The sequence below is a fragment of the Manis javanica genome, chromosome 10 (assembly GCF_040802235.1).
Source record: "Manis javanica isolate MJ-LG chromosome 10, MJ_LKY, whole genome shotgun sequence".
In the NCBI taxonomy this organism is placed as follows: domain Eukaryota; kingdom Metazoa; phylum Chordata; class Mammalia; order Pholidota; family Manidae; genus Manis; species Manis javanica.
Window position 1 is genome coordinate 47,508,029 of NC_133165.1, and position 12,640 is coordinate 47,520,668.

Sequence of the window (12,640 nt, forward strand, 5' to 3'; positions counted from 1 at the left end):
CTGGAGTTGGGATCAGAAGTTCGGTTTAGTGCTTCTCCCTGTCCAGCTCTGGCTCTTGTTTCCTTCTCTTTCTTTGGAAAGACCTGCTGGAGCTTGGCGACTTGGGTCTATAGGGAGGAGAGAAGCAGGAATTGTGCAAGATCCACTAAGCTAGAGTATGAAAGAATGTAAGTGGAAAAGAAGAAAAGGAATAAAATGGTGGGGCCAGGAGGGAGAAAAGTTACATAATTTATATGGAGCCATGGTGAGAAATGCATGGCTTTAACCTCTGTAGATACCCCAACACTGACTCTGCATGTCTGCAGTGATGCGGACAGACACAAACATGAGTATGCCCGTGGGACCATGCTGCTTTAGTTTTCTATTGTTGCAGTCTGTTCCTTTTGCAATAAAGGCTCATTAAATTTAGAATGTCATTAACAGACCCATTCAGTATGAGAAGAACAATGCCAGCCAACACTTGGACAGCATTAACTATGTGTAGGCACCGTTCTAAGCATGACAGGTATTAACATATTTGATTCTAACAACAGCCCCATGAGGTCAATACTATGATTCCCATTTTACAGATGAGGAAGCAAACAGAAGTTACATTACTGGCCCCGAGCCATACAGCTGGTCCATGCAGCACCCTGAGTTCCTAATATATATCAGGCTCTTTTGCCAGGTGCTGGAGAGGATGGGGAAGAAATGCAGAGATGAAACAGAGGTGGGGCGGTGTGGGTGAGGATCTCCCAGGCCCAGTTTCCTGGGCGTGGCATCGCCCTGGTCCTGTACCTAGACCTAGACCTGGAGCCACTGAAAAGGCGGCAGGCACTGGGGCCAGAGTGAGCCACTAGGGGGCAGCAGGGACCAAGGAGCCGACCTCTGGCCAATCGGATGCAGCCAGCCAGGTGCCCTCTGCGTGTCAGTAAGCTCTGTGGAAAGGGGCGGAATTCGGAAGAACTGGCCCTGTCGTGCTCTCAGATATCTTAGGCAAATTAATCACAAGAGCAGCTGGGCACTGCCTGGCTTCACTCATGGTGACATCGGCTCCACACCCCACTATCATGGGCTGCAGGATACTTCCCTTATACGTCTTTGACTGGGGCAGGGGGTTGTGGGGGAGGAGCAGAAACTGAAGCCCAGAGTGGTCAAGTGTCTTGCCCACAGTCACACAGCTCCAAACTGACAAAGGCAAGTTCAAACCCAGACTGGATGAATGAAGAGTCCTTGCTTATCTCAGCCTCAGTGTTCTCACCTGGACAAGGGGTATATGAATACGGGCAAATACTGGACAAGAGCATTGGGAATCAGGGCACATCATGGGCAATTCCACACATGGTTGTCCAGCTGCTGTGGGGATCCAGTGAGCTTAAGGCTCCCTTGAAGTATGGGCTCAGAATCTTCTTGCTATTTTTCTTCTTTTTAATTAGTAACTTGTGGGAAAATAATGTCAGAAAGGTTATTCAACAGGAGATACACCTTCAAAAACAAACATTCATTTTATGATCACCCACATGGTGCCAAGAGCTGAGGTGGGGGATGGGATTTCCGGTGGTTTTCACTTTCCTCTTTACAGCTTCAAGTTTTCTCTGAATTGAAGGCTGGCATGTGCCAACTTAGTAACCAGAAAAAAACAATATGCAGGTTTTTTGTAATAATATCACCAAAAAAATAAAAAATAAAAAAAACTAAAGCAGGGACAGTCACCACCCTGACCTGGGGGAAATCTAAATTGAGGCTGGAGCTGTGCAGGGTTGGGCCAGATGGACCCTGAAATCAGCGCCGCCAGAGGCCTCCCGGGGTCTGCAGGCCCAGTTCCTCTGGCACTGCTTCCCCCAGTGTCCCCCCTGCTCCCTGCACCTCTGGTCCAGCCCTGCAGGGAACACTGGGAAACTCCGCCAGCATTTTGCTGTCTTGGGGCAAGTCCCCTTGTCTTCTCACCTCTTTCAAATTTCCAGATTTTTTCCTCTTCCTTTCCACACTGAGGCAGCTGATAAAGGTACGTTGGACTAAAATCATCTACTAGTTCTGTCCAATACTGCCCTGTCTAATACTGTAATCACTAGTCACCTGTGGCTATTTAAACTTAAATGTTAATTAAATCGATAAAATTTAACAATCAGTTCCTCAGTCATACTAGCTATATTTCACATGCTAGTATGGCCACTGTATTGGACAGTGGGAAAACTGTCCATGATAGCAAAAAGTTCTGGTGGACAATGGTCTAGACATTCATTTGTCTTGCTATAAAATCCCTTCTTCAAACTGTCCTTTGAACCAATGTTCTCTCTTTCCCTTTTTTCTGAGTCCCTTTCTGCAAATCTAAAATAAAAACTTTGATCCATGCTCATAATTTGAGTTTGTTTTGTTTTGTTTGTTCTAACAGCTGCCTCTCAGGGACTAGTTCGTAAATATTTGAATGAAGAGTGAATCACCAGGCCAACATCCAAAAGACAAACAAAAACAAATGTTGGTGAGGTTGCAGAGAAAGGGGAACCCTCCTACACTGTTGGTGGGAATGTAAATTAGTTCAACCATTGTGGAAGGCAGTATGGAGGTTCCTCAAAAAACTAAAAATAGAAATACTATTTGACCCAGGAATTCCTCTCCTAGGAATTTACCCTAAGAATGCAGAAGCCCAGATTCAAAAAGACATATGCACCCCTATGTTTATCACAGCACTATTTACAATAGCCAAGAAATGGAAGCAACCTAAGTGTCCATCAGCAGATGAATGGATAAAGAAGATGTGGTACATATACACAATGGAATATTATTCAGACATAAGAAGAAAACAGATCCTACCATTTGCTACAACATGGATGGAGCTAAAAGGTATTATGCTCAGTGAAATAAGCCAGGCGGAGAAAGACAAGTAGCAAATGATTTCACTCATCTGTGGAGTATAAGAATAAAGCAAAAACTGAAGGGACAAAACAGCAGGAGACTCACAGAACCCAAGAATGGACTAGCCAATAACAAAGGGAAAGGGACTGGGGAGGGTGGGTGGAGAGAGAGGGAGGGAGAAGGGGCATAAAGGGCATTACGATTAGCATACATAATGTGGGGCAGGGGCATGGGGAAGGCAGTATAGCACAGAGAAGACAAGTAGTGGCTCTATTGCATCTTAGTACGCTGATGGACAGTGACTGTAATGGGATATGTGGTGGGGACTTGATAATGGGAGAGTCTAGTAATCACAATGTTGCTGATGTGATTGTATATTGATGATACCATAAAAAATAAAAGAGTGAATCACCAGGCCTAGTGCAGGGAAGTCCCAACCGACAAAAGAGCAGGCATAAGTCAGACAGCTGGAGGTCCCAGCAAGGGCACAGGCTGGGGAGCTCCAGAGTCACAGTGAACTGAGGCTGTGCAGCTACAGCCATCAGGGACTTACCAAGGAGCTTTGGGAAGAAGCCCGAAGCAGTGACTGGGCTGAGAATCCTCGATTTCTAAGCTCTTTGTACCTTTCCATTGTCACCTGTATCCTGCCCAGGTTGAAGGAGACCCAAGACATGATGACGAATATAATGGAGACTGTCTTCAGGACAACCCTATGACATAGATTTTTTTTTGTGTGTGTGAAACAGATCCTGTTTTACAACTGAGAAAGTTAAGGCACGGGCCAGATAAAGGGGATGTAGCAGAGAAGGGAGCTGGGGCTTCATGCCCCAAAGAGCCTTGGGATTCCTTGCCTAATTTGGAGACTAGTTCCTGGGAGGCCAAAGATCAGATTTTATGGGGATTTTTTTAAAAGTCCTCTGTCACAGATACTCCAAGAAGAGCCCTAGCAGCCAGCCCTTCTTGGGTTTGAATCAGCTCATTCCTGGTGGGAGTCTCCTGGCTCCTGCGGGAGGGTATCAGCAGGGAGGGTTGTAACCACTCGGGTCAATGCTGTCAGGAGGAATCTTGATCCTCCACTTCTGCGATGTGGAAGGGGTCCTACTGGAGGAAGATGTCCAGGGACTCCACTTTCTCTCATTGGCTCCTGCTTATGGGAAGCTTGTATTTTAGGGTTGGGGAGATTGAAGACTGGTTTCTAGAGGACCATTTTTCTCAGTGCATGTGGCTAATGTGCACTAAGCCAAAATGTAAATTCCTCACTTGTATCTCTCACCATGGTCCCTGGCTCACAGCCTGAAAGTGAATATTTCTCAACTATGAACATGCCAAACTCCTTATACCTCAGGGGCCTTGCATTTGCTCTACCCTCTGCCCAGAATCTACAGTCTATCCAGCCCATCCTGACTTCTTCCAGGTACTGAGGGCTCAGTTCAAATGTCCCTCAAATGTAATCTCCTTAAAAGCCTCCCTGTTAGCTCCTCTTATCTCAGACCCCTATTTTCTTCATAGCAAGTGTTTGTAATTTTTCTTTCGTCTTTTATTGTCTGTCTACCCACTGAATTGTAAGGTCCAGACAGGAAGGGACTTTTTCTCAGCACCCAGCATAATGCCTGGCACATGGCAAATGCTCACTAAATTTTAGGACGTGCAGTCTCTGCTTTTCTGCCTCTCAGCTTCCTCCTTCCTGGGTTAAACTGTAGAAGGGGTGTGGGGAAGCAAGAACAATGGCCTTTCTCCAGCTTCCCTGAACTGGGGAGGGTGGGTTTAAATCTGGCTAAGAGATGAGAGGTGTCTCTGTCCAGTTCTCCAGCTGTTAGCTGGAGCTTCCCAAAGCCCAGTCAGTTCTGTAAGATGAGCCTCAGCTGGCAGCTCAGGTCTCTTTCTCAAAAGATGGTGGGGGGAAATGAGTCTGGCCTCAATTCTGTGTTGGACTTCCAACCCAACTGCCTCTCCACCACTCACACAAATATATTTTCTCTGTTTGCTACTTAATTTTAAAATTTGGTATTCTGAGACAATGCTCGGGCCAAGTGGATCAGTGCTGACAGTCACGGAGGTGCCATCCTGTACATGAGAAGGCATACCATGCTGGCTAGGAGCCCTGCCCACCGTCAGACCTGGGTTCAAATCCTGCCTCCAGCACTTCCTAGCTGAGTGGCCCTGAGCCTCAGCCTCTTCTTCCTTTTTTAAAATGGGGATATTGATTGAATCTGCCAACTAGGGCTGTGACATAATCAAGGTAGTGCACTCAGCATATTGCCTGGCTCCAAATACTTCTTTTTAAATTATTACATTTTGTGCAGAGCTAGTTCAGGCTCTGCTGTTCACTGTGGGGCCTTAGATAGACTCTCTTCTTCTCTAGTGCTGCTTCCCCATCTGTAAATTGTGGTGTCGGGATTCAGGGTGGTGACCTAAATAGCTAAAGGGATAGATTTGGGCTCAGCACGAAGGAGGCTCCTAAAAAACATTAGGCTGCAGGGAGACAGTGAGCTCGCCATCTCATCTAGTGCGTTGTGCAGAATGCCGGAGCAGGAAGGAACCTCACACAACTAAGCCCCTCATTTTGCAAGTGTGGCAGTTAGGCAGCTGCTCAGAGACTAAATTGATCACAGGCACACGAGCTTAAGATCCTCTGCCTGCCAGCCTCAGGCCCACTCCAGCCTACCGTCTGCCCAGATGTCAAACACGGGTCATGTACAGACAGCCTGGACCATGGAGACACAGGCTGGGCTCAGCTATGGGCACTATGTGCCCACTAATATCTATGTGATCTCGGCAAAGTGTGGCAACCGCTGCCAGTGTCCTGACTGCAGCTCGTTGGGGCGCCAACGACTACTCACACATCTTCAGCTCAGTCTCAGGACTTATTTCCTGGAGCAGCTGCAGGTGCTGGGGAATCAATGCCCTCAGAAGCAGCCCTCAACCAGACAGACAGGAGTTGGTGGACAAACACCCCAGCTGCCCGCCTTTGCAGGGACTCTCCAGGCAGGCACTGTGTGTGGTTTTCTGCATCTCCCCAGTGGGGTTGACCACACGCTGTCCACACTGGCTCTCTGACAGCACAGCCTTCACTGCCTCCTGCCCCTCCCCACCACACTGCCCCAGCCCCACACAGGGTTTCCTGGGATCACCTCTTAAATCAACTAATTGCACCTGTATCCCCATCTCAGGGAACCCAAAGAAACAAAGTCACTTAACCTTTTGGGCCCTGGTTCTTCTAGGGGGAGAATTCAATAAGTCAGTAGAGAGAAAGTGCTGACAATAATGCCGTGCAGTATGTTTGTTTAATAAATGAAAACAAAAAGATCAAGACCATTACAGAAAACCCCACCCCTTACTGTTCCACCCTCCTCAACAAACACAAGTACCAGGTGGTAAAACAATCTTTGAGACCCACACAAAAATGTGCCGCTCAGCCTGAGTCCTGGGCCAACTCGCAGGCTCCACATGCTGGCCGTCTGGAAGGCCCAGCTCAGTCGGATCAGGGAGCACAAGCCACTCCCTTCGGGCTCTCAGAGGCTGCCAGCGATGGTGTCCATGGGGCAGACTATTCACAAGGTCAATGGGTATCTCCAGGGGACCCCCAGCCTTGCAGCTGCATGGGGATCTGACAGCAGACATTCACTGCTTGGCAATCCCAACTTTCATGTCTTTCTGTTACTGCCACCTAACTCAGCACCCCTCCAAAGTCCAGATCTCCCCTCCACATCAACCTAATGAAGTTTGGTTGAATAAATGGGCAAATGACCTCTCCTGGACGTCAATCTCTCATCAGTTTCCCAAAGCCTCCCAAGTCATTCCCCTGTTGGCTTGGTTAGTTTCTAAGCTCAGCATCCAATCCAGTGACATGGTGACAGCTAATCCCAGGACTGGGCAAGACATAGGTAACAGAGTGGTTAGGTGGACAAAACATGCCTTGGGTGGGCATGACAAGGCCAGCATGCTGGAGAAGCTGTGGGCCCACAAAGTGGGCAATGGCTTGTCGCAAGCTGATCCCTGCCTGCACCTGCTGCAGGCATAGCTGCCTAGTGCCTCCACTCCCGTTGCATGTGGCAAGCCGAGGCCCAGCTTGGGAGCAGGAAGGGTCCAGTCTCGGTGGCCCCCGTGTCAGACCATCTTACAAACTTTGTGCCAGGGTTCCCCTAGTCTTTTGGAAATCTGCCAGCCTGGCTGCCCTCCTGGGGAAGGCATTTAATAGGAAGGGTAGGGCCGTCTTCCCCTGTAGTCCTCAGCAACAAGAGGGCATGCACTTAGGAAGTGCTCGTGCCTGTGGGCCCTGTGGAGAGCATAACCATTTTGGGAGTGTGGCTTAAACTTGGAGTATTGCTGGGGTCAGGCGGGAAGAACAGGGGTGATTTACCCTCCTCTGACGTGCCCAGGGGTTCCAAGGGGGCTGGAGGGAGGCTGGCCCCCAGTGGAACCCCACCTGGCAGAGGGTCTAGGGCCCTCAAGGGGCTCACTGAGGGTGAGGACCTGTCTCCACAGCAGCAGCCACAGCAGCGGCTGGCTAGGATGGCCTTGCCATGCTCTTCCTGCCCATGACACTGCTTCAGGTGGCCACAGAGGTGGCAGGTAAGGGCTGAGTACACAATGCCGCTCCCCAGGTCATCCCTGAGGGGCTCTGTGGCTGGCTCTGGGCAGAGCAGGGCCTTCTGGCTATCCTCACCCTTTACCACTGGCTCCAGGCCAAAGTGCTCTGGGTTGCTGCTTGGGAAGAATGAGTTCTGAGGGCTGTGAGGTGGCTCCATGTCCAGTCCAAAGGTGAACAGAGGGCCAGGGACTGGGGCAGAAGCTGCAGGACAGCCAGGAGTGAGGCTCTGGAAGGGCCTGTAGCCCCCTTCCCCATTACTGGCCTCAATCCGAGATGTCCCTGGGCAGATGGCACTGTTAGTGATCACACTGGAGAAGGCCTTGTACCCAGCTTCTCCCGAAGAGCCAAAGCCCGCCACCCCACTGTCCTGCAGTCTGCGCGGCCCCACCATGTGCACAAGCTCCCGGTAGGCACTCGTGGGGGCTGAAGCGGGGGCTGGGGCTGCCCTGTGCTGGAGCACACTCTGGCGGAGAATCTGCTCCCAGGTTTCCAGCTGTGGCTGGGGTGCTGTGGGTGGCTCAGAGGGCTGCACGGCAGAGAGGACACTGGAGTCCGCTTCCTTCAGGCACTCGGCCAGCTGTGGGTCTGAGTTGAGCTCTCCAGAACCTGACGACTGGCTCAGAAAGTCGCTGAAGCGGCGGTAAGCGGGATTGTCTGTGACTACAGAAGGCGTCTCTGTGAAAGCCAGGCTGGCTGGGCTTTGTGTCAGAGTAGCCAGTGGATTTGACTCCGGGTTAAAAGTCTGCTCCTTGCCCAGGGACGGTGCCTCCTGGGGCTCCTCACTTGGGAACTCAGCCCAGGGCATCTGGGTACTTCCTGACGGTGGGGGAAGGCACAACTCCCCCAAGCCCTGTGGGCAGAAGCCCCCATTCTCACCCTCAAGAATGTCCAGGAACAGGTGCTCCGTTAGCCGGGCCGCGATGCCTTCCCTGCCCTCCTGGAAGCTGCTCCCACTGTTCTCAGGCGATGGGCAGAAGCTCTCTTTATCTTCTTCCACCTCCTCCTCTTCATTCCCTACCTGGGCCTCAAAGATCTCCACGCACCGCACCACACTGATGTCTTCCGGCCAGAGGACCATCTTGCTGACCTCTACAGGGTGCCATGCAGGTTTTCCAGGACCCTGAAAAGGCCCATTTTTGGCAGCCTTGGAGGAATCCTCGTCCTTTTCCATTCCATGCTCCAGTAAACAGGGCAGGAGCTTGGTAAGACAAGTCTTCCAGTGTCTGCAAAAGCAAAGAAAAGCTTGCTCAGCATTGTTTCACCACTTGAAAAATTTCTAGTCATCCTTCAAAGCCCAGCTTCAAATCGCCTTGGACTGATGTCTATTAAAGACATGTTTGCTGACTTTATAAGTAATAATCTATCAGTCTATCTTCACTACTAGACTGAGAACTCCTTGAAAGTAGGGCTTGTGCCTTACTTTGGGATTTCTGGAGGCTGGCATGTAACCTGGCATCCAATACAAACTCAGTCTATTGAATAAAGAAAAGTCTTTGTCTGGGATCATGGCATTTAAAACACCTAGCAACATCCCAGGATAAGTAATGACCAATTAGAAGAGCTGTGAAGCCCTAGGGCTGGAGAAGAATCCTGGAGTCCCTTGGTATACCAGGTATAAACCCTTTAGTTAATGAATTGTGGGTAGTCCAGGAGGCCCTGAGGTGATGGTGAGACACTCAAGGCTTCAAGATAGTGGCTATTTGCCAACCAGTGTGTGATTATGTCAACATTTTCACAACTGGCACAGCTGTCCAGGTTGTTGACTCTATCACCCAGGACAGACTGTACTCCCAGGGGGTTCACCACGTGCCGGACACCATGTGCTGGATTCCCTCAGTGAAACCCAGGGGGCTCAGTCAGGAGCCCGCCTATTCAGATGACCCCTCCTTCTGCTACTGCTCAAAGCCCAATGTCACAGGGCAAGCGCTGAATGTCAAGGAAGAGAAGGCAGGCATCTGGGTATTTCCTGAAGGCGGGGAAACACCCTCAAGCTGGGGCCCACTGCTCCAGTTCCATCACCTTCCAAATCCACAGAGGTTATGGCCTAAATTCATATACGTACAGGCACTTGGCTGGTTCCTGGCCTCGGGACTGTTTTCCCCACAGTGGCACCTAAAATAGAGACACAGCCAATGAAACAGAGCAGACAGACCTCCCAGCACAGCCTGGCACACAGCAGTGCTCAGGAAGTGTTGCTGTGGAAAGACTGTAAGCCTTGACTTCGTGCAGGTCTGAGATCTGCTGGGTCACCTCAGCTCTCTGAGTCTCAGGGCCCTTACAGGTAAATGGGCTGGGAAAGGGCATGTGATGCAGTTCTGGCAGTGAGAACTGGGGCTCTGCCGGTGCTTCGGGCACAGTTTCCTACCCTTCAGAGGAAGACACAGGAAGCCTGCCTGCCTCTCCCATTCTTTCGGCCTCCTGCTCTGGTACAGGCATGTCTCCAGGAGATGATATGGAAATGACATGAGGGGTCACTCCTCCCAAGGAAGGGGGAAGAAACCAAGAGGCCAGAGGAAGCTGCCCCGGCTGAAAGAAGAGCCATGGGGCTGTGGGGAGGGGGTCAAGGCCTCTGGGTGCTTAAGGACTACATACAGGTGCTGAATCCATCCACCTGAACGCTTCCTGGATTCCCATGTGCAATTCCAAAAGCCAGTGAAGAACCTCAACATCCCAGACATTGTGAATCACACTTCCTGACACACGCAGCCCAAGCATCCTAGCCAAGCCTACCTGGGAGTCCTGGATGACAATGGCCACGAGTGCACTGTGGGCTGGGTTAGGGATCTGGTCCCACCATTCCTTCTTAATCCTGAAAAAGAAAAAGAAAAGGTATTGGTCCCTGAATCACTGACAGGTTGATGCTCCTCCCATAAAAATGATCCTAGTGGCCAATATTCACTGGGGGTCAGAGACCATGTTGGCTGATTTTTTAATGTTTTACTGTAACTTCATGAAAGGTTCTACTGTTTACCCCATTCTACAGGTGAAGACACCGAGACCCAGACAGGTGAAGGGACAGCCAGCAGGCAGAAGCCAGGTCCGTGCTCCAGCACCCTGCTACCCAGAATGCAGTTCCTGACGTGGCCTGTTCTGTCCTCAGTGGGAGCAAGCCCCAGAGTGTTAGGAGAGGCTCAAGCTGCAGAGAGAGAATTCTGGGTTTCCTCATCACAAGCCCCTTTGGCATAGCATAGGAGAGCCTCAGATGGCCTGAGAAGCTGCAGGAAATCCAGGGAAGAGACAGATTCCTTCTCTTTCCCTGGGGCCACCTGGAGTCACACAGTGTTGGGGCTGGGAGGGAGGGATCTTGGATCGTCTCTGGATTAGCCTGTACTCACTCTACTCAGTCAATATGCACCCATTGAGCACTTACTTACATACCACTCTCTGTGCCAGGCCTGGGGGAATGCAACAGTAGCCAAGACAGACAAAAACCCTACCCTCACAGAACTGACCTTTTAGAAGAGGGAGACAGGCAAACAGATGCAGAAATAATTACATGGCATCACTCATTCATGGGGTAAGTGTCATGCACAAAAATAAAGATAAGGGAACACAGAGGAACAGAGAGTGATCCAGGAAAGCCTCTCTGAAGAGATGACTCTCGAGTGGCAACTGAAGGTGGAGGAGGAGCCACATGGTGCCTAGGAAAGGGGCTTTTTAGGCAGGGAGCAGAGCAAATGCAAAGACTCGGAGGGAAGGACTCGCTTGGTATGTTTAAAGAACAGCAGAAGTTGGAGTGCTGCAATATAGCGAATGGTGGGGGAAACAGGAATAAGCGATGGGGAAACTGAAGCTTGAAGGGGAAAAGGCCAGCCCAGGGGCACTCAGAGGCACCAGCAACAAGACGTGGAGAGAGGAATCTGCATTCCCTGCATATCTACTTGCAAAGTGTGAGACACTTTCACTCATGTCAGTCCTGAACCACTGCCAGGCCTTACAGGCTGAGCAAGGGCTCCCCAGTCCCATTTCAGAGGTGGGAAGACTGAGGCTCTAAGACCATGATTCCAAGAGCTCGAGCTCACTGGAAACAAGGGTCCTTCTACCACCCACCCACTGTAACCCAGGGCTCTCTCAGAACTTCTAGGACCAAAGAAAACTCTCAACTGCAAAGGAGGGACCCAGGTTTGACAGGTTCCATGACGTGTCAGCCACGTGGCCACCGAGCTCCAAGGCCAGGATGTGATCCCAGGTCCCTGCCTCCATCAGAGGAGTTATCTAGAGTTCCTCTGTCCACTGCCACATGTCCCCAGGTGCCTGTGCCATACCCTGGGCACCTATCGTGACTCACCTCCCTCCTGCCAAAGGGCAGTCGTCCCCCACCTCTTTGGCAGCTCATTGCCCCTAGACTGGTCTCAGCTCAAGTCTCACCTCTTTGGAGGGGCCTGCCCTGGCCTCCCCATCCAAAGTAGCACCCTGGAAACATTTCTCCCCTTTGCTCTGGTATACTTCCTTGAGAGTCTGGCCCACATTGGAACATGGTTGCAGTTGTTGTTGACCTGACACCTTCTGTTCCCCAACAAGGACACCGGGTCCTTGTTGGTCTTGTTCTCACCTGCTGCCCTGGTACCTGGTGCATAGGAGCTGTTCAATAAATACTTATGGTTGAACAAAAGGACTGAAAGCTGAGGGGGAGTTCCCAACCCCTCCCACCCCAGAGGGCTGGCTCCGTGGCACCCTGTGCCCACGTGCGGGACTCACTTGATAATGCTGATATAGCAGACTGGGCAGACAGCCAGGATGATGACGCAGGCAATGCTGATGCCAAGTGAGAGGCGCTGCTCCCAGGGCTTGTAGTCTGAAAGCGGGAGGGAAGCCATGAGCCTGCATCACGCCGGGCAGAGCCTGGTCTCTGGGTCCCAGAGCTGGTGACTGAGGCCTCAGGAAAGTGTCCTCCGAGCCCTGGGCCATCTGTCTGCCACCACACTGTCCCTCCTTCCCTCTCCTGTCCCCTCCTGCACATTGAGCCCTTGCCACACTGGCTGCCTCGCTGTCCCCTCCTCCAAAGCTCAGTGCCACCTTGGGATCTTGAACTTGCTGTTCTTTCCTGAAGCACAGAGTCAAGTGCAGGGACTCTGGAGCCAGGCTCTGTCATATCCTTGCTGGTGGCCCAGGACAATTCCCTCACCCTCTCTGTGCCTCGGTTTCCTCATTGCATGATGGGGTTGATAATAGTACTTATGTCCCAGATTGTAAGGATTACAGGATTTAATATATAAG

General features: G+C 51.0%; 1 protein-coding gene across 7 annotated transcripts in view; it reads right to left on the bottom strand.

Annotated features, from left to right (window-relative positions):
- Positions 1–6,097: 6,097 nt before the first annotated feature.
- The window catches only part of IL4R (interleukin 4 receptor), a 45,520-nt gene continuing 38,977 nt past the window's right edge, over positions 6,098–12,640 (bottom strand). For all 7 annotated transcript variants that reach the window (XM_073215376.1, XM_073215377.1, XM_073215375.1 and 4 more), the window contains 4 exons: positions 12,122–12,218; positions 10,154–10,232; positions 9,486–9,535; positions 6,098–8,646 (listed from right to left, as the gene is read on the bottom strand). In XM_073215376.1, coding sequence (XP_073071477.1) covers positions 7,083–8,646; positions 9,486–9,535; positions 10,154–10,232; positions 12,122–12,218 — 1,790 coding nt within the window. In that variant the 3' untranslated portion in view covers positions 6,098–7,082. The remainder of the gene's footprint in view (positions 8,647–9,485; positions 9,536–10,153; positions 10,233–12,121; positions 12,219–12,640) is intronic.